Raw genomic sequence first — 25,799 nt, 5'->3', positions numbered from 1 at the left:
AATTGTATGCCTGCAAACAATATTGAGGAAAGTAGGATTATCGTACAATAAGATGACGTTTATATGACCAAGGAACGAGTGAGCGATAGTAAAGGAATTAACTTGTTCCCGTATCTTGATGATCAACTAATTGTAGAAACATAATGACAATTAGTTGATCAGTTATGCACAACTTGTTGTGGTTGTAACAATTTATCAAAATGATCAACTACAAGGAAATCTTTATCTACTCTACTCGATTAGTGAATTGAATACGGCGAGTAAATGAAGGACAATTTAATATACAATTTAATCAAATTATGTCGATTGATACATGATTATGATCTGGTGGGTTTCTCATTACCCAGATAATATGAATCTGCGAGCAATCAATTGATTGAGAATCAGCAAAATCAGTCAACTAATCTTTTCTGCTACAACGTTTTTGTATGAAATGATTAAACATTAAATTTGATTTAGTTTACATGATTAGGACAGAATTAGTACAATTTTATTCTCACTGATAAAAATTCATTCGCAGTCTTGGTCAGTTTGTTTTCTCATTACATAAATAAGGGGATCTGGTCAAGGATGGATCAAAGTCTCGAGTTAATTGTAACAATTTAGTTTTCACTGGCATTATAATTTATTGAAATCATCTTCATCTCATTTGTTTTCAAAACAATTTAATCTGATTAACAAATTTAAGCAATAGAATGATTTTCAAGTTAATTGATCAACTTTTTGTTTTCTTAGTAAATATAATAAGGCCAATAGACTGTATTAAACAAGAGAAACAACATCGGGAATAAGAATCGACAAATCCGATCAATTCCTGAGGCCACTGGCACTTCACCGAGTTGATAACGGACATTTGGATAATGGTCATTCCCATTTCCACTTGACCCATGTCCACCCCCTGCTTGGAATCGTGCCAAGGCGATTCCTATCGATTCATCAGACGGACCATTGAATTGTAACTTGCTTCCTTTCACTTCGTCCTCTAGTTGAATGGTCAAGAAAAAAGAGAAATATTAAAACGAGAACTGACCAGCTAAGCTTCGTTCATTAGATAATTACTTTGGTTTGATCAGAATTAGTTGTAGTTGAAGTATTTAAATTGCTATTGTGATTCGCCTTGAGGTTTGCGATTGTTTGTCTAAATTGGTTCGCTCTCCGTTTACATCGTTTTCTCCACAAATAATTGACACAAGTAAATTCGAGGAGAGCAGCAAACACAAATGTAGTACAAGCGCCCATCCAAACATCAATGGCTTTTACATAGGAAACTGGGGGTAGATTTGTTTGAATTCCCGAACCTGAGGTCGAAACGAAGAGGAAGAAAAAACAACCCAATGAAAAGTTTTATTAATTATCTTCTTGTAAATGAATAAACTTTCTGCTTGGACATTGCCAACGAACAACTAAACATATCACAAAGGTAAATACACACAAAAGGTACAAGATGCAAGATGAAAACAGGACAATTAATGGTCAACAATTAAAACAATAGATTAACTCCTACTCGAAAATATTAGTTGATGGGAAAGCCAAGGGAGATGGACGCTTACTGGTCTAGGCCAGGTAAAAAATGAATCTGAAATGAATACAATTTAAGCATTCAAAATGATATCATGATTAGTGTTAATTACAATCAATTTAATTTCTCAATGAAAATCAACGTACAAACAGATTTACAACCTTCGATATATCGAAATGATCAATGTGATTTCGAATTGCGAATCATTCGTTTCTGTTATTGTCTTAATTGTTTTTTTTCTTTTCTTTTTAAAGACAAATTCACATTTTCGAGGAAATGAAAGGGATAATTGTAAGAATTTAACAATTTGTTGCTAACAATAAGTTGATCGTAATCGAGGATAATGTTAACCAGCCAAGAACTTTTTTCTCTCAAATTGAATCTGATTAAATTAAATGATTTCCAAAGAAATTTATTGTTTGTACTCTTTTCCCTGTTTATTGTTGAAGGATTTTGATTAACTGGATTGATATTGTAAGATGAATGGATGAATGAATATATTGATTAGAAAGTTGATCAACTAAATTAACTATTTCACCAACAAGAAGATTATATTATCCACTATTACTTTATTAGTAAATTAATATATTACAACTACTAGCGGAAAAAGAGTAAATTGTGATACTAGAATTAGTAATGATAGTAGATTAATTTCAATCCATTGATTCATATAAGATTTACATTGTTTTTCATTCTTGTGTTTTTGCTCAATGGCCAATCAGCCAATCAAATTGTCATTGAAACAATGGGAACAATCAAACTAATGATAAAAGTGACATGGTTTAGATGACATGGACAATCCAATTCTGAACAATTTGAGGAAACTTTTCATCCCATTGTAAACTTAATATTGTATCAAACAAACAGAGATTAAATCAACAGTGATAAATGTTACCATGAACAGGGAACAAGTGAAAAAAGTTCAATGTATCTGTACAATAACAGAGGAAACAGAAAAGTTTACCATGGATTCAATTTCATTGATAGTATTTTTTTTATCTCATGGACAACTGAACATTGGATAGTTTCAATTGGATAAGTCTTATCGAATTATATTCATGAGGATTGAATTTTTACAGGGAAAATTTTCAATATCGGAATAAAAAAATGAACATCTACCATTAGAAATACTCATCTATTTGAACTGAAACATTTGAAGTCCAAGAATAAGCGGAAAAAACTATTCGATAATCTAATAAAGTAAAATAATGAACATGTTGTTTCATATTATCTTCAGTTATCATGATGATGTATAATAGCTGAGATCATGTGAATATTGATCATGATAATATTATATTACATGATTAGTATTGACCATTAACTATCTCATTATCTCACCCATGAAACTCATATGGATTTGTGGGTAAATCAAGCACAATAATCATATTAATAAGATATAACTGTTAATCTGTTATTTATTAGACAAAGAAAGTGTAATCCATTTGTAGGTCATGTTGATAAATGATGTTATTCAATCAGCTGAGAGCTGGTCAGTTTACCGAAACGAGAGTAAAGGTAAAGAAATGATTTACTTAATGAAAATAAGGAAGTGGAAAGCTAATGGTCACTAGAGTTTAATACAAGTGGACAAATCAATTTTCCTTTATAAAAGATTCGCTTTACAAAATGAACTTTTCCAAGTGAAAATAAAAAATTAGAACATTTTTCCTTTTCTATTCGAAGCCAATGATTATAATCCAATCTAAAATTTCAAGTCATTTAGTTGGAGTGAAAAAAGTTCAACAATCATGGTAATGATTTTTTCTCTCTCATGAATTGTTAGAACTTTTTTTTATTCTCTCAGAGATTCGACTTAATGATTCGACAAGTGAAAACAGGGTAATCTTAACAAATGGATGTTCACCATAGTGACGATAATGATTAGACCGTTAATGAGTAAACGATTTAGAAACAGAATTAAATTAGAAAATCATGAGAACAATTAAATTTAATATCGTAACTAGATTACATTTAGCGGGAAATTATTTCATAAACTTAAGATAATTACGATAATAAAATCAATTGGAATGAACTTTTTTCACATTATTCCAAATTAACCAAAGCTTATTCATGATTATTTTTGATAATTCTCACGAAAATGATGAAGAAAATGTTGAAGAAAAAATTAACAATATTATTATTATTGTGGAAAATGAGAACAATAAAAAGGAAAATTCTATCCAATTAAACTTTTCTTTTGAAATTTTCTTCTCCATGGTAAATATTCAGAGTAATTTCAAGTTGGAACATTATTACCATGTAATAAGTTCTGTTACATTTAAGAGGTTTATTCAATTCTGATGAGTGAATTAAACGCAAGAGACAATAATCGACTCATAATATGAAATTCATTGGAAATTTACTAATTCATTTATTTGAAATTAAATTGATTCAACAATTAACATGCAAAGTTAGTTTTCTTCATGATTTCAACTGAATTGGAAAAGCATTTAAATAAAACTTTCTAGTCTACTTCTTAAGCTTCAACAAGCAGATCTAAGTAGCTGATTATGTTAATCATTAAATTTGTAATGATTAATTAGTCTGATTACCTTGAATTCCCTGAAAATGTCAAGAATTTTCAAGTTTCTCGAATTATTTTTTGATAGGATAAAATTTCTTGATAATTGTTTACCTTTAGATGAGATTGTTAACAAAGTTGTCACTCCGAGTGTTACTCTCGCCGGAATAGCATCAATATCCAACCAAAATGATACCCAAGAGATGAAGACAATTAATGATGTTGGAAGATAAGATTGAACCAGATGATAACCAAGTGATCTTTGCAGATAAAATTCAGCTTTCAGGCAGCTATATTCACCTATTCAGAACCATGGGAATGATGAATCGAAAACGAAAACAACAAATTCTCATATTAGAATCAATGATTTCTATGGACAAGACAATAGGGAATCAATTTCTTATTATTGTCATTATTATGATAGATTTTCTCATCTAATTAAAATAACTTTAATTGCTTTATTTTTACTCGACAACAATTAATGAAACCGATATAACGATCAAAGTACAATTGTTAACAACAAACAATCAGCTTATCAACGTGATGAGATAAAGAAACAATTTTCTCAACAACAATCAACAACCAACGATCAACTATAACCTTAAACAATTAGTTGATTGATTTACTATTAATGAATTGAGAGATTACATAAATAATCAACCAACGAATAAAGTAATTAGTTATGTGGCACTTTTACCTTTCGAGTTAATTATAACTAAATTAGTGAATAATCACCAAATGAATGTAATTATCAACATGACAAGTAATCAATAATTTCCAATCAATCGTAATGGTCAATCAATGTAATCACTTTTAAGACCTTGAGGTTGATTGTTTCTGATAATCAAACTCGTTTTATGATGAATGTAATTATTTCATTAATCTGATTATTTTTGATAAGATTAAGAGTCTTGTGGTCATGGCTGATTCTTAATCTTAAATCAACACATTCATCTGAGATTCTGATTTTCCCGAGAATATTTAACAATGAGGAGAATTGAATTCACCAGGAAATTAACATGTAATTTTTTTCATATTCATCTATTGGTGATAATGTAATTGATTCATCCACTTGATGATCAACATTAGGGATGAAAGTTCTGATTGATTAGAATCATGTAAATCAGGCATTTCTTTGTAATCTGTTTAATGAATCTCTTTTTTATTATTGTTTCTATTTGATTTCTATGTACCTTTGATTGATTGTAGTTCTTTATCGTCATAGAAAACTGTTCAATCCAATGATTTCTAATCAATCAATTTTAATTCCTTAATCGGAATCGGTTTCCTGAAAACATCTATTTCACCTTAGCTACTTTTCCTCCATTCACCTGGAATAAAGGCTTTTAGATAATCTATTAAATACATTTACACAATTCTTGTTGTATATTCGATAAAATCATAGAGAATCTGAAAGTTTTTCTGCTAAGAATTAGCTAATTATTTAGATTATATTTGTTTTCTTTTGAATACTCGAAGAAACTTCATTCAACTCGAACTTGACTGAAATTTCATGGGCACCTTTGGATAAGGTGAAGATAATTTCTCGAAAATCGTCCAATACATCCTGAAGATAATCTTCTAATCTTTTAGATCTAAGACTAAAGTATTGAGTAATTTTAGCGAATACATTGAAATGATATCAACGATAATCAAGAGGTGAACCAGAACTTTATTTGTTCAGAGCTCTGAATCAAAAATCAGAGCTGAACAATTTCCCATGGAAACATTAGAATGTGATAATAAGTAGAAAGAGTCAAAAAAAGTTATCATTAATCACATCGGATTACATTAGATAAGATAGTCAATGGATTGTCTACTTTTCCAATCAGATTATTAAGTTACAATCAATAACTCACAATCGATCATGAATCTTGAATACATTCATGATTCAGTTAATTTGGAATATTATTTTTTCTTAAATGGGAACAATCAAATTAAATCAGACCAATGAATGAACTGTAACATTTATCAATCCTGATTCTAAATCTTTAAGACTCACATTTATCTCAATCTTTGACTATTATCACAATTTATTATCTATTATTTAAAATTGATAATCTCTTGTGACAATCAGTTAAATTTAACTACAATATAATGATTAGCTTAGGATAATTAAACATAATCGTCAATGATAATGTTAAACTGAAGATAATTTGATAAATGCTAAGTGATTATTTCTGTTCAATGTTAAACTAGAAATAATCTTGATTAACTGTTGATCATAATGACAATTTGTTAATTATTTACAACTCACATTACTGCCAATCAAAATATCCTCATGACAGAATCTAATCATCATCAATTTAATGTTCAGGTAGTAAAAAAATAGTTGATATTCAATTCCACTTAATATCCTTTTAAAATATCATGAGATTATTAATATTTCACATTATTGGATCAGCAGAATTTATAAATTAATCAATTTTAATCAGAAACAATAACCCAAATACCGAAGCATTTGAATGTCAATTTCATGTCTCATTATCTTAATTTATATCTCATGTTTCATCCGGTGGAATCTCATGAAAAAGGTAATGATCAAATTTCAAAAGAACTGAAAACTTTGAAATAATTTCTCTCGAATTCTGGAAATAATTAATTTCCTATTTATCAACAAAAAGATACAATTTAGTAAATGATGTTTTTCAATCATCGATAATAAAAGTTGATTATCAATGTTTAAAATCTAATCAATGTTAAATTAGTAATGATTGGGATGGTAAATCAATAAAGATCTTACATTGAATCAAAGTATCATGAGTTTAGATGATGAACTTCATGAGACATGGAATCAGAAAAAAAAGTTCCAAAAAGCAGATTGATGACAAATGAATGAATCATCAAAAAGTAATCAATGTAATCAATTGACAAAACAATCCAATAGTTTGATAACTACCAAAGGTAATTTGATAGGCTGATTGATTCGATTAATTGTTACGATAAGATAATCCGAATACTATCAATTCTTATTAGCAATTGTTCATTTTCCTGATAATGGATTCGATTTGTGGTCAGAATGAAATCGACGAAGGTGAAAAATCTGTTTTCAAATCGAGATTCATATTAGAAGATAAATTATCTTTGTGAGATGAAGTTCCAATGCTTGAGAGAGGCTAAAATGTCCGAAGCTGTGAAAATGATGAGAGATTATCAAGATGACCGTTATGGACATTAGATATCATCATGATCAATGTCATTAAAAGAAAGATTAACAATGGATAAAGATGATTAATTCCAGTCTATATTATCACCTCATCTAAAGGAAATCAAATCCCAAGGTAGGTTTTCAAGATTCTATTGATTCCAAATGATTCAGACCGATTTTCATGGTTCTTCATTGTAACAGAGCCTATTATGAGTTTCTCTCTTTTGTTTCGTCAATTAATGAATCAGATTTGCGACATTTTCTCATCAATGTGAATATAATGCTGATTAGACTTGAGAAAATCTTCCAACCCCTTTGGACACTCTGGTCAAGAGTAAAATTATCATCTCTTTAAAGAGTGTTGACACTTTTCGATAACAAAAGAAAAGGGGAAAACTCTTTTGTCCAGTGTCAACAATTTCTTTTTCGAAAATCGTATTTACTTGGTCTCATTTTCATCTTCATCTCTTCTTGTCTCACACCTTCATGCATTCTTGAATTCTACTCTTCAATCTATACAATTCTTCCCATGAATCCCATGCATACCATTCTTATTATTACATTTATCTCTTTCATTTCATGTCATCATCTCGAATTACTTTTTTTTTTCTCTCTGGACATTGTGGTCAGCCCGAAATTCTTGTTTCTAAATAATTTACATCCAAAGTAATTTAACAATGTCACAGATTAATTGATTCGTTCAGTCCAATCTCTCATTGTGTCACATACCTTAATTGTCACATTGAATTACTTATCGAATGTCCATTGATTTATGCTCAATCGTTACACTGTTTTGATAAATTTCCTCACCTTAATCAATAAACTGAATATTATACTAATAACAATCACATTATGAACAATTATGATCTCGATTATAAAATTTTCTGATCAAGTTGATTGTTTACAATAACATAAACTCGTTGAAAACAAGTTACATGGCTTCAATTTCAAGATTGTTGTTTTCGCCTCAAATGCTAAGTGATGATCGTAATTGAACATTATAATAATCGGATAGTGATTAAGACTGATGAAAACATTAGTGAACAATTTAAGATTAACTCTTGAGATGAAAGAGGTCAATTATTTGCAAATCAATCTGCAGACAATATCAAGGAAAGTGTTAGTTCATCCTAAGCAATTGATAATCAATCAGTTAGAGTATTAGATCAGATTTCATTACATGGATTGATTAAATTATGGGTTATCAGCTATTCCTTAAATATTGATAAAATTCAATTCGAGTCCATGAACATCGAGTGATTTTCACATTATCTTATCCCAATCGAGTCTTCGTATTTGATTACGGATATTGAAATTGTAGTCCATTAATATCGTAGCCAAAAGAAACTCATGTTCAAAGTATTAATATTTGGATTCATTTCTTTCAGGATAAACGATCTTGATCTGGACAGTCTTGTGTAAGTCTAATAACAATCGCACAAATTGTGAGGTAAATCATCATTATTAATAATCAATTAGTTATCAGATGAAACTATTTTCTAATAATAGACTGAGTGTGAAACTTTTTCCTCGAGTTTAGTTGCACTCAGACTGAGAGTAAAAGTTTTTGTGATGAAGGAAAAAAAAGTGACTATTATCAGGTATCAAAGGATTAATTCTGATCCAATTGCACTAATCGTTTATTGAGTCTCACAAATGACATTGATTAACCCAGATAAAAACGACTATTAAATTGAGAGCAATCAAGCTAAACAAATGAGAAGACATGACAAAGATGCTGAATTTAGATTATCATGTTTCATTGTTTTTTTTTCTTCGAACTTGATAACGTGAACATCGCACAGAAAATAAGAGCTGACAGATATAAAAAAAACACTTTTCCATTAGAACTGGCAAGTTCAGGGCGTAGAATAGAAGAGCAAAAAACAAGAACTTTCGATGCAAAAATCAAAGTTTTTTCTTCACTCCAATTCTCTTCGAAATCTCGAAAAACTATCGAAAGTCGAAAGTATGTTATTATATTTACCTAATGCATTTTTTTCCTCTCCAAGTTTCCCTTTGCAAACCAACACTGTATATGCTTAAAGGTTCACCCTTTACGAATAATAATCATAATAATATTGACTGAACAGCGATAATATTAACAAATGATTGATGGATTTTACATGGAAGGCAAAAATTATATGTCTCATGTTGTGTAAAGTGTGAATGAGGTTAATAATCCAGTGAAAAAAGACAAGACCTTGAGTATGAAGAGAGGCAGAAAAAACCATCTACTCTCATTGTATGTGCACAGATTAAATGATGAACAGAAAAAGACAAGGTTTCGGTGTCACCCTGTTGTTGTGATAACAGATGAATGGGAAAAATTATCACTACTTTGCAAACATGACACTTTGCATAGGATGTATTACATGGCAATCCTCGAGTAAAATTCACCAGGAAGAATGTGACTCGACAACAATCATGATATTCATTAGCAATTTACCGTTAGAATCATCAATTGTAAGTTACATCCTGTCAACTGTTTTAAATGATAAACTAAATGAATTGTCAACTTTTTTTCATCTTTTTGTTTCAAAACTTTGATAAACCTCCATTCACTTTTTGATGGTTTTCTTGTTGTTTTTTTCAAATCTTGTTGATGGTTAGACAATTGATTGTGAATAAATTATCAATCAATTCTCAAGGAATCAATTGATTTGTAAATCGATGATTTTTGTGTATTCATTAAAAGTTATGATCACAATAAAGTATCAAGTAAATTAGTTGATTATTATTAGAGAAGAGCTTAATTGCTCAAACTGTGGATATTAAACTAATTTAGTTTTAGAATCCAATTATATCTGATCAGATTTTTTTTTCTTTCATAATCTTGTTATATTATCTCACTGATTACAGTTGATTGTTTGTCTAATCCTTTTAATTTCTTACCATCAATTTCTTAGATTTGTCATTCAGCTAATTGGCTTGATTCAGTTTAGATTTAAGATTAGCTGATTGACTATGGAAATGTTTACACAATCTGAGCGACAATTAGCTAATTAATGTTGATCAACTTACCGAATTGAAATTTTTCTTTACACAAGGAGGTGTTCCAATGTTCAATTTGAAACTGTGGAAGTTTAAGATTCTCGTACAAAACTATTGGATTTGTTTCTTTCCATTTAAGTTGCAGTTCATCAGTTGTCTTTGAAACTGTTAGATTAATAAAAATGATAATCAGATAACGATAAGGAAAAAGAGATGAACATGATAATAAAGATGAGGATAAACAGGCAGAGGATGAGTTGAAATTAAGTGATGACAATGGATAGGAAATGTAATATTAAGGAAGTGGTCAGATTGGTCAGTATTTAGCCATTGACATTGGCAAGATAAGATTTTATTAGATTAATAAGACAGGATGGAAAAGGTATATATTCATGTCTGTTGGTGACACTACAGATATAATATCATGTTGGAATGTGAAAGCATCATGATAATAATAACAATTTTCAGGGAGTTGATCATCTTCTCAGGAACATGATTGAAATGATATATATGTTTCATGGGAAATACCCTGAGCTAATAAAAGAGAAACGAATCAGTTTTCAATTCTTATTCCAACTGATTCTTCATCATGAAATCACCAAGTAAATTACTGATTTTGATCAAAGCTACAATAATTTTGCTCTGTTGAACTTTTTTTAACCAAACTCAATGTTGTCATAATATTAACATCACTATTTAAGTTATGATAACATGATTAAAAATGTCATCATCATTTCATGAGATTCAATTGTTTTCATTCAAGTGTCATCGGTATGAAAACACTGGGAATAACTATCATATAAATGATAACTTATCGGTGGATAAATTGTTGACCATGTTAAAAGCTGATGATTGTAATTGATTGTTGTTGACAGTTTAATCCTGTTCTCTCTTGTTAGTTTAAAGATCAAGTCACCAAATGAGATAGATTGATATCTAATCATTTGAATGTTATGTTTTATTCAAAAATATTTAATCATAAATCAATCGCAATCTCAAGGATATCAACTGATTTTATCATCTTTTCTTTGTCTGTTGATTTAGTATTCATATTGAGCTCATTAGAGTGATTCTGTTCATTAATCAATCTGATTGATAAGCATAAATGTCTCAAGATGATGGATTAGTTTAGGAAGTTAATTCAATAATCTTCATTTTGACAATTGATTCTGTGACAATAATAAGAATCTACCACTTCCTTAATTAGAGAAATTTAGATTTCATCTGAATTTTCACCATGAATGAAGTCACTTTATGGTAATAAACATCAATCGGTTGATGATCAATCCTCATGATGGTTAAATGTGAATTTCGTGAAAACTTTTTTATTTTATATCTAAAATTTATTTTCTACGAGAAAAGTTAATAAGAATTTAAAGTTTGATGGTTATGAGATATTTCAGACAATTTTATCGGAACAAAGTTCTGAATAACTCATAAGAAATAAGTTCAGTCCATTATTTATTCTTGGTGATAATCTAAAGGATAAAATGGTCAAGGAAAATGATACCAAAATAGGTAAATGGGTTTGGTGAAATTTTCGCAAATAAAAGCGAATGATGATTTCATGATATTTCAAGAGTATTCTGATTGTATATCGATCATGGGATGAAAGATGAACGAATGGAAAATACATAAAATTAAAGGACTTACATGAAGCAAGTTCAATTGCACAAACCTGTGAGTCCATTGGGAATCGATATAAGTCCATCATGCACGAGAATCGAAGCTTCAATCTGAAAGATCAAATTTTGCATCAACGATAATATCTTAAGGTAAAGATACAAGTTCAATAACAATTCTCAAGCAAGGAAATTGTATTTATGTTGATAAACTCATGGACAATAATCTTATCTCTAGCACAAGTAACAATTGCTTGGAAATTTTCAATATCAACACCAAATATCATCAACTGCTTCCGTCGATTGCATCTTATATGAATATCCATTGTAAATATGATGCTGTTATCATGCTCATCTTCATTATATTCATAAGAATTCAAGTACAAAGTGTCACCTTGAATGAAGATCATGATGAGATAAAATGACTTTATCATCATTTTTGATTATCATCTCAACTTTGATATGATAACAATGAAAATCAGCAAATGCATTAAAATGATGAGATTATCGTTGTTATCTTATCAAACTGAGCTTTTCATGAGAAATAATTGACGTAACGGTCTCACAATTAGTAGGAAATCTCATGAAATTTTTTTAAATATTCATATTTAGTTATAGCCAATGGAACTTTTCATTGGGGGAATTTGATTCACAATCGAGTATGAATAACAGTAAACGAAGACAGAATAACGGAAATGCCAATTATCTACATAATCTTACAAGTCAATCTCTGGATAGTCATCATCTTTTTCATCCATCTCTCCCTCTTCCTCCTCATCCTCATTTCCCACTTGCAGGAAAAAACAAAAGATTTCGACTGAGAAATTGATCTTTAGCTCATTGATCTTGTTTATCTTCAGACGATTTAAATTTGGGTCTAATTATCGTAGGAACTTTTAAACTAAGAATCAAGAATAAGGTCAACCAACGATAATACATGAAGGTGATGATGGAATGAGGAAAAGTTTCAATTAATCTCTCATATTATTGTGAGGCAACATGAATGAACAATGAAGAGAGAGGAAGAGTGATAAAGATTATTATCAATATAATGATAAGAGAAAAGAGAAAGATTAAGATATAAGTTTTAAAAGACACATGAAATAATCCACAAGAAGGATGAGATAATAATCGAAAAGTTGAATTTCTTTTGTTGAGAATGTTATTCAGATAAAGCTCCATGAAAAGTTCACTACCTCTTTATATTTACTCTTTATCGGAGTACAAAGTCATTGGAATTGTTGTCATTAGATAGAAAAGTAAATACAATTAAGACTCATTGGGTTTCCTGTTACTTTGAACTCTCATGTTGTAGTTGATGAATGGAAGATCCAATGAATAGAAATGATGAAATTGAGAAAAAATGATTCCAACTTTTCTAACCAATCAATCTGATGAAAGTTAAACATCATTGACATGAAAATCTTTATCATTTTCCACATTATAATCATCTTTTTGCTGAAAGAAGATGAAAGGAAAACTATGATGAACAACAGAAGCGAAAAAAAATCGAATGATTCTGCTGAAAAGTTCTATATCATTGTCAGAATTTTCTTTATCATGAACAATTCGAAACAATTTAAGAACCATCAGTAACCACAGAACAACTTGATTTCTATCAGCAAAGTGAACAAGTGAATTAATATAGTGGAAACTGGTAATTGTCACGATAACATTTCTTTGATAAAGTTCAGACTTTTTTTACATTCATTTAATTTCTACTCAGTAACAGAATCAGAATTAAATGAATTTCATTTAGTTAATACTCTGAAAACTTTCACTTAATTGAACGAAATTCTGACAAATCAAGTTCAGGGCTTATTGTTGTTCTTACCTGGATTTATGAAGTTTCCAGTAGCATTTTGAGTTATCCGATTACTTTTAAAAATAGTTCATTTTATAAATCTCACGATCAGATAACTGTGATGGAAATGGAATATGAATCAACCTCTTAATCTCAACATTACCTGGAGTATTCCATGTAAATGATAAATAAGAAATTGAATCGGAAATGGAATCGACATTTCAACCAATAGAAACGATAGTTTACTAAATATTAATAATTTAATTTGAAGCCGTTGGCATATCGATAAATTTATTTATTGAAAATCGTCTTGAAATTTCATTTGGCTTCATGTTAGTTTCATGAGATTTTGTAAATGATTTTACAGAACAAAAATATTACAAATTGTTTGATTTATGATCATGATAACTCTATGGTTCCTGAATATGGCGAAAATAATAGTTGAGCAAGTTTACTGATGGATCAGAAAATTATCCTTCTTATTGGTTCATTCTCACCTAAACTATTCATTCATTCATAGAGAAAATATCACCATGATAGAATACCCTTGGAAACTTATCAAAATAACTTTCTGTTAGTGATGAACATGTAATGATCCAGTTGAACCATTGTTTCAATATGAAGCTGAATCAATGAAACCTCATCAATTCAAAAAATTTAATGGTTTTAGTTCAAAGCTTGGGAAAAGTTTATTGGTAATTATGATGAGGATAAATGAGTTGCAATCGGTTTCAACATCTAATGGAAGCCCATGAAGTCGGAATTATGTGATAAAATTTCACACGAATGATACTCAGCTATCAGATTCAAGGTTACAGTTACATTGAAACAAAATAAACTTGAAATTTGATCAACAATAAATATTAAATCAGATCTGATAACTTAAATTCAGTCACTTGCAGTATGAATATTTCGTATTTCAGTGAAATCGACTTTCTTTTACCATGAAAATATTTCAACTCTTGAAATCTTTTCCGTAAACTCTAACGTAAAAACAAATTCTATAACTGAATATGGAAAAAAATTGGAATATTTTTTATCCAGTCTATTTCATCATGGAACTTATATTTTCTGGCTTATATTTCATGTTACTGGGAATTACTTGATTCTCATGGAAAACAAATAACTCAATGGAATATTGTTGTATCAATGTAATAAGATAACAAGAGAAGATAATAAAAGAGAGAGAGAGAGAGCCTTAACTGGAACAGAATTCAGGATAAATGTGGGATTTAATAAGAGCATTGGCCATGATAATGATGCTATAATGTGTCTCCTAATGAGAAAAGTGATTATTCTGTAATCAACAGAATCCAATCAAATGCTAAGAATCTAATTGTTTGTGATTCACTTTCACTTGTGAAATCAAACATCATCAATAAGAAAATACCAGCAAATATCTTAGTTGAGATTAAATGAAATATCCAATTCTGAATCATTTTGGATACAATGTTTGACACTTTCTACTCAGTCAATTGAAACATCAACCATGAATCTAATATTTACTGTCTATGAACAAATCATCTTGCTTATAAAAGTTACTTATATATTGAGATAATAGTTACAGTTGATTGGATAAACTTGATTTCTGGTCAATTCCGATCAAAATTAATTTTCTATAAAGATCTACTAGTGTTCAGCTCAGGGAATTAAGGCATAATAATCATGATCATCTCATGACATTATAACAATATTACAATTAATTAGTCAAACAAACAGATTCAATTCATTACTTATTTAATTGCTATTAGATAATTAATTTGCTCCTCGTTATCAAAGTTTTTAGCTTAAGGAATCTTCATTTCGAGTCTATCGATTCAATGAAAATCTATGTAAATAATTATAATCTCACAGTTACTAATAGATTAACATTTATCATTTCAGCTCTAAATGGTTAGTACAATTGTAGATAATGATCATCATCATTGTAATAATTAACAAAATCTTGATGACAGTTAATTCAAATGCAAATTGATCATGATGAATACACAAGCTCGCGACACTCAGCAATCATTTGATTGTTCATGAGAAACTTATTCATCCATATTGAGTATACGTTTCCTCGAGTTTTGTTTCCTTCCTCTGAATTCTAGAGATTATTTCACGAGAATTGTAAAAAATAATCTAAAAGCAATTTGCAATTCCAATTTTATCTCGTTTGACACTGAAAAAAAATACTTTTTCTCGATATTTTCATGTCCCTTGTTACTGAAATGCGATTGAAAAAGAAGACCATTATCACCATTTAGAGAAATGATTAAATTCATTTTAAAAATCATGATGCTAATTCTCACCGCTATTTTCATGATAAACATGAATAAACAGGAGAAATCATTGAAATTCATTGGTTAAACTGCTCTTCATCATGTAAAAATGAACAAAGAAATCAAATTCCCAGCAGGAATCTGATGTAATTGTTATAAAATACAAGGAATACATTTTATCATAGCCCAAATAATATAACCCAATATAAACTTTAAACATGCAAATGAATAATTCTGAATCAAAATCATGGTTATAATTGGTGTTAGATATTAGTTGAAATGTTAAAAACTGAATAATTCAGAGTGATGATAATATTTTAAGCTATTTTCATGGTAAAAATTGTCACTCTTTTGCTAACGAATTGAGGTGAACTGTTCATTTGGATTAATCTATTAATAGTTGAAAAAATCATATCGACAATTTATTTACATGTTTTTGATTGTTGTATTAAAGTTGGAAATGAAATTTCATTTCTTTACCCTGATGAAAACTAATTTACTCAGTGAAAAATGTTATTCGTTATGCATTTCTGATTCCCACATGAACAATATTCATGGCTAATGACATAAATTTCATGATGATAAATATCAAATGTAAGACACATGATTATAACCTTGAATATTTTTCTGATTGTTAACTGGAAATGCATCACTTATATCACCATGTAGATGAAATGAACTGACCAATGTTTAACAATGAGCTTGACCAGTGAATACTCAATGAATACCAATCGTGTGCCCCAACATTATCGTTTCAAATTATTCATCTCACTGGTGATGAAGAAGCATGATGATGATAAGGATGATCTTTCTAGTTGCTTGGTGTAGATCTTGTTTGAGTTGGAAATTTATTCTTGACCAGGGAATAGGGTCAATCATTAATATCTTGATAACAGAACAATGGAATTTCCAATTGTTCTCAATTCATTCATTTGCTCCCATCCAAATGAATAATCTGTAGAAAGAGATATTTTATCTCCCTGTTGACAGTTATTCTATGATAATAATGATTGTGATAAATTTCACTCCATATTGGTGATTATTAGTAATACAATTTGAGATTAGTTTGCTTAGAGAACTAAAAAAGTTCTGTTATCTTTTATTCAGTTCATTTATTTTCGTATTGTTCAAGATTTTCACAGAGATTCTGCAATTTTGTTCATGAACTTATTTCAATATTTTCGTTGAGATTAAACTTGAAATTCATTATAACTCTGGAAGAGTTTAAGTCACGCAATGAACATTTCTTACTACTTTTAATTTCGATAAGTTGATAAAATTCTGAACATTTTCGAGAAAAAAAGTTCATGATAAAACTTGACAACTATTTTTCTATGATCCCAAATTATTTCTTAGTTCGTGAGTTTCACCAAATGAAATTAAAACTACTTTCTTTCAATCTACCATGATAGTTGTGTCATGAATAATCCCTATGAATTCTTGGAACTACCATGGTTATGATCGAGATGACGACTAATGGAAGATAATTAGAAAAAGTCCCAAGATGAACTAATCAAACATTGATTGTAATTTAGAAATTAGTATCTAATCAACAGTTGATTAAATAGATTTCGACTTTGTAAACACTGATCTGTTTGACGTCAAAGTAAATTTCTTGAACTGAAGGACTAAATCAATTTGTTATCAAGTTCATAAATTATCATCAACTTATTAGAATCAATTTAGTTTATCCTTCCAACTGATAAATTATTTCTCAGGTAAGTTCATCATTATCATTTGAAAGCATTAAGTTGTGTACATTTCGCGCCATCTTTTCGTAAGTCCAACCAGAAAGTGGAAGCGACCATCAGAAAGTGACCACTCCAGAATTTTGCTACGATGTATTGAAACTCAATTCCATGAAATCAGAAGCGATAAAATCACTGATGAGTTTATATTGACTTGAATGTGATCAATTAGATTGTTTGATGAGATAACATATTGATTTCAATTCGGGAAACGGAAATTGATTGGACGATAAATCTGAACAGAGGAAGGTAAGAAGAGGAGGTAAAAGGTGAAGAGAGAATCTCATGTAGACAGAAAGTGACAAAATACTCAGAGAATTCTGGTATTGAGGAAACATGTGAAGCTCGAATTGAAGATTCAAAGTGTTGGTGGAATTTTTTTCTCACCCAAGAATGAAAAATGTTGCAAACCATTTTCGAGGAAACATTTTACTTGGAGTTTGTTGATTGTTTCAAATGGTTGACCGAAAATAATGGAGAAAAACGAAACCAGAATAATCAACAATCAGTAATCGAAGGAGAGAATGAAAAATCCTCTAAATAGATCATTTACCCTTGCGAGTGGAAATTTATCTTTTTCTCTCCTCCACCACCTTCACCACCACCGTTGCCTTGAGATCTTCATAATCATGGTGGTGATGATCGTCTTCCTTTTCATAATCATCACAACTCATTTCTTTATGCTTCACTCTCTCTTCATCAATCCACTGCCAATGACAGAAACATTGATCAAATAAAAACCAATTGATCATATTTTTATCTTCGAAATGAAAAAAAGTTCCATCCATTGTTACCATCATCATTATCATGATTATTCAGCTTGGTAATTGTTCAATTTTATGGATCACTTGATAGACTTACGATATCAGATGAAAGAAAAAAATTGTACATATCGAAGTGATGGATTTCTTTAAGAAAAAAAGTTAAGAGCCTTCGAATTTCAAGTTTTGTTAACATTTACATTGATAATGATTCCATGTAATGATTAACTTCATCAATCGAATATTCAAATTGTTAAACTTCTAAAAAAACCTCGAAACTAATCAATCATTCCTTAAAAGTATCAATAATAATCGTCGAGATCAAACTTTCTAACGATTGTTAAAGTTTTCGCTACTGATTTCTGATTGGAACTGTTGCTTATCGAAATGATATTGTTTCTTTTTTCTCAAAAGTTCTAATCGTCATTAAAAAGTTTCGATTTTTTATCTAATCTGAACAAAATGTTGGAACTTTCATATTTTCATTGATTCTTTTTCATTCTAATTCATTTTTCAAGTTTACCAATTTCTGTTTATATAACATTTTCTGTCTATACGAAAACTCATGGTTTCTATCATTCTTGTTACTTTATCGTTTTACCTTTTAACCCTGAAAAAGTTTCCATGTTTATCTTAGCCAATCCATGTTATCATTTAGACCTCATACATGATCAAGTAATTGAATTCATTTATTATTATCATTTTTTTTTACTCTGGCAAAATGGATGAAAATAAATCTCATGAGATCAATCATCATGCAAAGTGCTGTGTTGTTCAAGTAAAAAATCTAATAGGATGATAACTTAATTTCAAGAGGCAATGATTTCCAATTCTGTTCAGGTAAATAAACCTGAGAATTTATCTCTAACCAGTGAAAGGGAATTGAAATGTTGATGGAAAACTTTATTTTTTGTTTCTATCAATTTGTTACCATGTTATTATTTAAATTTCTATTTAAAAAGTCTATGGAAATGTGGGAGATCAAGTAATAAATAGAGACTTGCATGTAAATCTACCATGTTTATCCTTCAAGAATTACAGACAGAATTTTCAATTTTCTCAGGTCCAAGTATACAAAAGAGATTGGAGTTGGATGGAACGAAAATCTCGATCAAAATCTCAATTGTCAGAGAGAAAACTTATTTTTCTCTCATGTAATAGTTCACAGCTCAAGAGTTTTCTCAGATTTTATCATGAAAATGAGAATGAGAAATGGTTTCTGTTGATTTGTGATATTATTTATCACAAAGAATAAGAGTAAATATCAAATGCAAAGGTTGTCAAGACCAATTGATAACTTTGATTATTTGATTAACTTTGATTCTTTTCAGTTCGAAACTTTTTTCAGTCAATAAATCAACATAAACTAACTGTATATATACAATTTCATTGTTAACTGAGTTTATTTTTATTCTATGCTTTTAGTATCATGTACATAATATCATGGTTGACCTTGAACAATTGTCCAATTGGTCAAACTACATTATTTTCTGGTCACTGTAATGTTTCAACATAATGTCAACAGTTTTATATCATCAGTAAGTTTAATGATCTTGTTGATGATGTAAAAAAACTGATGGAGCTCAAAGTTGAAGATATCAATTGACTGAGAGGGTAATTAATTCAATCCTCAAGGATGATTGATTATCTTACCGGATATAAATCAATAAACATAAATGATGACCCATGGATATTGATTAACGAAAAGTAATAATATCATGACGATTGTGATTCATTTGCATGCGATTTCTGGATCTTTCATTTGCATTTTCAGAGCTAAATGTCCATTGATGTTTATGCATTTACAGAATTTGAACTTGAGATTGTAACTTTATGACTCAATTCCAACTTACCTTAGCATGTAAAGTATTGTTCCATTTGGATTTATACGAACCAGAACATTTGGAACTGTAACATATTGAAATTCCGCATGTTTAGCATTGGCGAAAAAAACTTCTGGTTTCCAAATCATTTGAACGAGTTTAGCATCATTCAGATCTAATGGTTTAGATAATCGTGGAGTTTTCAGTCTCTCATCAAGCCAAGTTTGCCTCAGGTAAAGATCGACCTCATAATCCTGAAATTTTCATGGAGAAAATAGTTGATTAACAATATTATCATATTGGTTTATCATAAATCTCAATCCACCAATCAACAGTTCTCTGATTGCAATCGATATCTATGTAATGATTCAGTTCACTTTCTGTAATATTATCATGAAAAGTTCAGTTGATTATCATTTAAATTTTATGTTTGGATGAATATGAATATGAACAGTTTCACTCGATATATTAATTGATTTAATATCAAGTGAATGGATTAAATTTTATTCCAAGTTCTTTTAGCTCAACTGATTATCTTTGATAAAAATATGATTTATTTCAGGATTAAATTGATCACCGTAATTTGCGTTTTGTATAAGAAGATTATCTTCACAATTGAAATAATATCTATTTAATTGGCATCGATAGCAAGTGATAATATCTGCTGAGTGTCAGTTGGTCCAATTCAGTTTCTTTTGTAAGTAATCTGCTTCGTTATGAATTCATGGTGAAAATTTTTATTCCATTGAAACTTTTCCCCTCTCATGGTGATAACATAATCTTTCGTTACTAGAAGGTTATCCCTTTCTTCAGTATACTGAATGTTTTTATTACTTTCACCAGATTAATCAATTGAGATTCATGGAAATATTAATAAATTGAATAATAATCGTCTATCATTACATGATAATCTTCACATTCTCTGAGTGTTTCATAATTTAATAGTAACTATTTATACTTATAAGAAACTAATGTAACTTCAATTACAGTTATTCCGAGTCATTTATCTTCATCATTAAAATTTCATGATAAAATATTCAACAGATGAAAACGATACACATAATTGATTAAAAATGAATATAAAGATTAGATTTTTAGATATTAAATTGTTGATAATTACTTTCAAATGATTAAAAAATATATTAACAATTCGTATGTTAATTTAGAATCATTATCAGATATGAATTTCAAGTTAACTTCTCGACTAATCATCGAGTAACATTTTGCTTGGTTAATCATTTCGAGTACATTAGATCAACTTTAACAAAGTTCTGAAGCAATTAAACTTTGATAGTGAAAGTGATTAAATATCAAAATTAACTGCACATCAGTTTGAAAGTAATTTACTTTGGATTATTTTTTGTTCCTTGATTCCCTTTGTTTGAATTGAACTTTACTAAATTACTAATTACTAATTATCTTTAATTACAAGTAAATCGTAACAATTAAGGTCCAATCTCTTACCTAATTGCATTGAAAATCTAAGTTGCGATCTCGAATTGATGGTATTAGTAAATGTCTCGAATGTGTTTAGAACTTTTTTCTATTTTCTTGTCAACTTCTTTTATCATTTCTCTTTTTCGAATCTTCATTTCAATTTGAACATTTCGTTAAAAGGTTATTATGTCAATAGAAAGTGATGGTCAATTGATTTTCAATAAATTGTGTCAACTCTTTATCCATGTCATCAGGTATCAGTTTTGTTCAAATCAGGTGAATGAGAGGTCAACCAGACAAGGGTTATGATTGTTATTGTTGCTTCCAGGCTTTTAGCTTATAGCTAATCAGTTTTCAAAGTGATTTAAGAATCAAGTATTTCAACAACACTTTTGTTATTTCCTCATGCATTTATAGCTTTCGACAATCAACTTTCTGGATCAATGAAGTCTATTGGAAATGATCAGTTGAAATTGACAAACTTGCGAGTGGATATCAGAATAATTTAATCTTTGATCGATTCAATTTTTAGTTTTTTTTCTAAAATTTGAAATTCCAATAAAAATACTCCTTTGTAAATGCTGTGGATTTTTCCACCCACCATAACATATGATATTATCCAGATTTTTCAAGTGCAAACAGAAAAGTTAACATGATCAGAATAGTTAACAACTATTATTTTATTATTGATACAAAATATTTTATTCAATCTTGTTCTTTGCATTTGGAGGTGACTAAAGGTGAAAAATTAGATACTCAGATATTGTCGCGTGTCAGCTTATTAAATTAATCTATTGGCTAGTCTTCCACGAATTAAATCCTTACGAATGGACTCAAACGATCTTGTTACTAGTTTTAATTCTGACCTGTGGGTGAAAGGTCTGAGAATTTTCAGGAAATTACCAATTTCTTGAGTTTGGGATATCTTATCACAACGATATTTACAGAAAATACTTGCGAATACACGAGAGACAGTTTGAGTAAATTTCGACACTAAAAATGTGACAACAATAAAATCGTTAGATCACCGATCGTCAGGAATAACGATAAATAAAATATAAAGAAATATCCTCCTGGGATTGGTATTAATATTTAATTTACAATAAAAGACAAAATTACGGAAAAGACTTCATATTTGGATCATGAACTCAAATTTCCACCCTTACTTTATTCTTATTACAAGTGTGTTTTTGCTGATAGCACTGATGGTCCATCACGAATTGATTGCCTTACACACTGCTGAAGAAAGTAAACTGCTTGGCCTTGTAAAACTATTGCTATTTCCGTCATTCCATCACAATCCAGTGACTCGAAATGTAACCCAGATAATAATTATGATGGACAGCAATGAGTATATTCATTGCTAAGCTTTCATCATAATCATTATCATTAAAATAATTGTTTCCATTGTGTAGTTTTTAATCATGGTTAATAAACGTGACCTAGTACCTGGTTCACTGATGAAAAAACCAATAATTAACAAGACCTGGTACATAGACCAGTTACCTGGTAATTTCTGTAACCATGAAAAGCTAGAGAAAAAGTTTCATCTTTTTTTCACTATTTTCTGTCGATAATTGAGAAATAATATCATGTAGCATTTTATCAAAGAGATTATATCGACTCCTACGTTGAGTAGGCAAACTTACTTTCCAATGAAAATGTCAGGGTATTTAAGGTAAGACTTATGAAAAGAAACTAGATGATAATCATTATCACCATGGGAATTGATGAAATCCTATCCTCAGATTATCTGAATAGTTTACTCGATTGACTAATATTTTATTTCAATTCTTATTCAATTCCATCTCTGAGTTAATATGAAACTTCATTGTGATCAAAAGTAGAAGAAAAATTTTATTTATTAATAAATATTAATAAAATTTAAATGTAAATCAGTTCTGTTGAAGATATTGTTGTTGCCTGGTTCAATAAATTTCATGATCGGATTTCATTTGATTATCGTCAATTAGCTCAGTTAATTTCAATACATAAATACTGTTCTGATAAATAAAAATCTAATCAGGTGAATGTCAATGAATAACTATTCAGACATTTTCCTATCAATTTATCTAATTCAAATTTCATCAGTTAATCAGTCTGAGCAAAAAGATTATTAATAATTTCAATATCAATCGATAGTTTGTTCAGATGATTCAATATTTTTCTGAGCATTCCCTTGAGTTTTTCATACTTGCCAGTATGTTACATGTAAAGATATCATTCTCATAGAAATAGCATAAAAAAGATAACTATTAGTTAAGACTAATTGAATCTTCTTGAAACAATTAACTTTCTTCCCTAAACGAGAAGCAATTAACGTGAGGATTAACTTTTATAAACATTGTAACAATTTATATCATTTTTCTCACTCAATTGAATACAAAAAACATTCATCTTGGAATCAACTGTATAAACATAATAGACTAATTAGATTTCATAAACAATGTTATGAATATTGAAATTTAACCTCGATAAACTTTCTGTTCACATAAGCGACACTAATCTTTACGATGAATGAACAGTTTCATGGTACAAAAGTTCTGATGGCTCAGAGTGATTTGTTTCTCAAGGAAACTGAACCATGTTATCATCTTAATCACAGTGATCAAATTAAATTGAATGTTAAATCTACAAGAATTTCATCATGAAAAACAAACCAACTTATATTCAATGTAATCTTAAATTACCACGGTAGTATCATGATAATATACATAGAATCTTTTTTTTTGCTAAACATGATATTCATTCATGAACTTTTCAACGAATCGTATCTCATTGACTATGAGATTTTAGAAAGTTGTTGATGATGAATTAGATCTGATTTTAAATCTTTTCAAGTGAGTTATTCACAATGAACATAAATCAATCTCGAGGATCAATGTTCAATTTAATATCTCAATCAAAATATCAACCAAAAATCTGAGCACATGGAATGATAATAATGATAACTCACCATAGTCGCTGGATTGATTGAACCAAAGGATCTGATATAAATCTCACAGGCAACTGGAGTTGGTTTACCTGTAACAAATTAATTAGTTAATCTCGTTTGAAAAGTTAATCATTCGCAATTAAGTATATTTACCTTTTAGACTTTCGGGCAAAGCTCGTCGATCATAACCTTTGAGAAGATGATCTAAAATTGAAAGATCATTTTCTCCTGTTGTTTTACAAGAAAAGGTGATGATTAAGACGATGAGAGAGATGAAAATTTCCGGTAATCTATTAGATCTTGAGTGAGAATCTTTGCTGATTAACTTGAGTATTTCCATGATGTTTAAAGGTTTTGATCCGAATAATAACACAGAGAACAATCTAAATTAATGAACATCACAATGATAAGTGATTAAGTAACAACAATCAAATTGGTAAATGATTAAAGTGATCAAATCAATTAGATTTATGAGGAGAAAAAGTATAACAATATTATTTTTGATTCTTTTCAATGGAAAAGACTAGCGCCGTTTCTAAGCTCATGTATAAAAATATTCCGCTTATACAAATTCGGTCTCGAATAGGTTGATAGTTTAACGAAGAGTTGAACATTGTTCACAAAAATATTTCGAATTGTAAGAAAAGTCGTCAGTTCTCAATCTATTATCATCCAAGTTAGTGAGCGTTGACGAAAGTGAGATTATCGTTAGTGAGAGAGAAAAGTTGACGCCATCTACTGGCGAATATCAATTTCTTTTTGTTCTAACGATATAATTCGAACTTTTTGAAAATTGTTCTAATGTGATTCGAAAGCACATCGAAGCACCTCTTAATTCATTTCTCCAAAACTCTAGAAATTAAATTAAATTCCAACTAAAACTGAACCTTTTCCAAACAATTTCCATCGAAATTAATTTCTTCTGAATATAACCTTCTTTAACAATAGATGTCACCACAAAGTTTAATTTTCTAACTTAAATTCTGCTATTAACTTAATTGTTTCAAATCGAGCAAAATATTTATAGTGATAATTTATCACCGTTGAAATGTTTCTTGTTGGATTCGTATTGAAAAAAGGCGGAAATTGTTTAAAAAGTTTCCAAATGAATTTAATTTCCATTTTCAGTCTCATCCTCAATCCAATTGAACTATTTTCCCATGAGCCACACCCTTTCCATGATGGGACATGACGATAATAATAAACGGAGAGATGACAATAGT

At 29.4% G+C, this 25,799-nt stretch overlaps 1 protein-coding gene across 1 annotated transcript; it reads right to left on the bottom strand.

Moving 5' to 3' along the window:
- Positions 1-270: 270 nt before the first annotated feature.
- Positions 271-25,213, bottom strand: LOC128396096 (glycine receptor subunit alphaZ1-like). The gene is made up of 8 exons (XM_053356619.1): positions 24,730-25,213; positions 24,598-24,665; positions 20,235-20,458; positions 11,836-11,918; positions 10,213-10,347; positions 4,155-4,340; positions 1,060-1,298; positions 271-980 (listed from the first exon to the last, which is right to left on the bottom strand). The coding sequence occupies exons 1-8, from the start codon at positions 24,914-24,916 to the stop codon at positions 732-734; spliced, it is 1,371 nt and encodes a 456-aa protein (XP_053212594.1). The 5' UTR covers positions 24,917-25,213; the 3' UTR covers positions 271-731.
- Between the last annotated feature and the right edge of the window lie 586 nt (positions 25,214-25,799).

Source organism: Panonychus citri, unplaced genomic scaffold, assembly GCF_014898815.1.
Source record: "Panonychus citri isolate SS breed McGregor unplaced genomic scaffold, ASM1489881v1 Contig00143, whole genome shotgun sequence".
In the NCBI taxonomy this organism is placed as follows: Eukaryota; Metazoa; Arthropoda; class Arachnida; order Trombidiformes; family Tetranychidae; genus Panonychus; species Panonychus citri.
The sequence above is the reverse complement of the archived record's forward strand: the minus strand, read 5'-3'. Positions and strand labels throughout refer to the sequence as shown.

Excerpts from the sequence above, each read along its gene's own strand:
- LOC128396096 (XM_053356619.1), bottom strand. The coding sequence starts at position 24,916 with ATGGAAATACTCAAGTTAATCAGCAAAGATTCTCACTCAAGATCTAAT. Across the intron at positions 4,341-10,212 it reads TAAAGAAAAATTTCAATTCG|GTGAATATAGCTGCCTGAAA; the intron begins GTAAGTTGATCA and ends GGTTCTGAATAG. Across the intron at positions 1,299-4,154 it reads GTTAACAATCTCATCTAAAG|GTTCGGGAATTCAAACAAAT; the intron begins GTAAACAATTAT and ends TTTCGACCTCAG.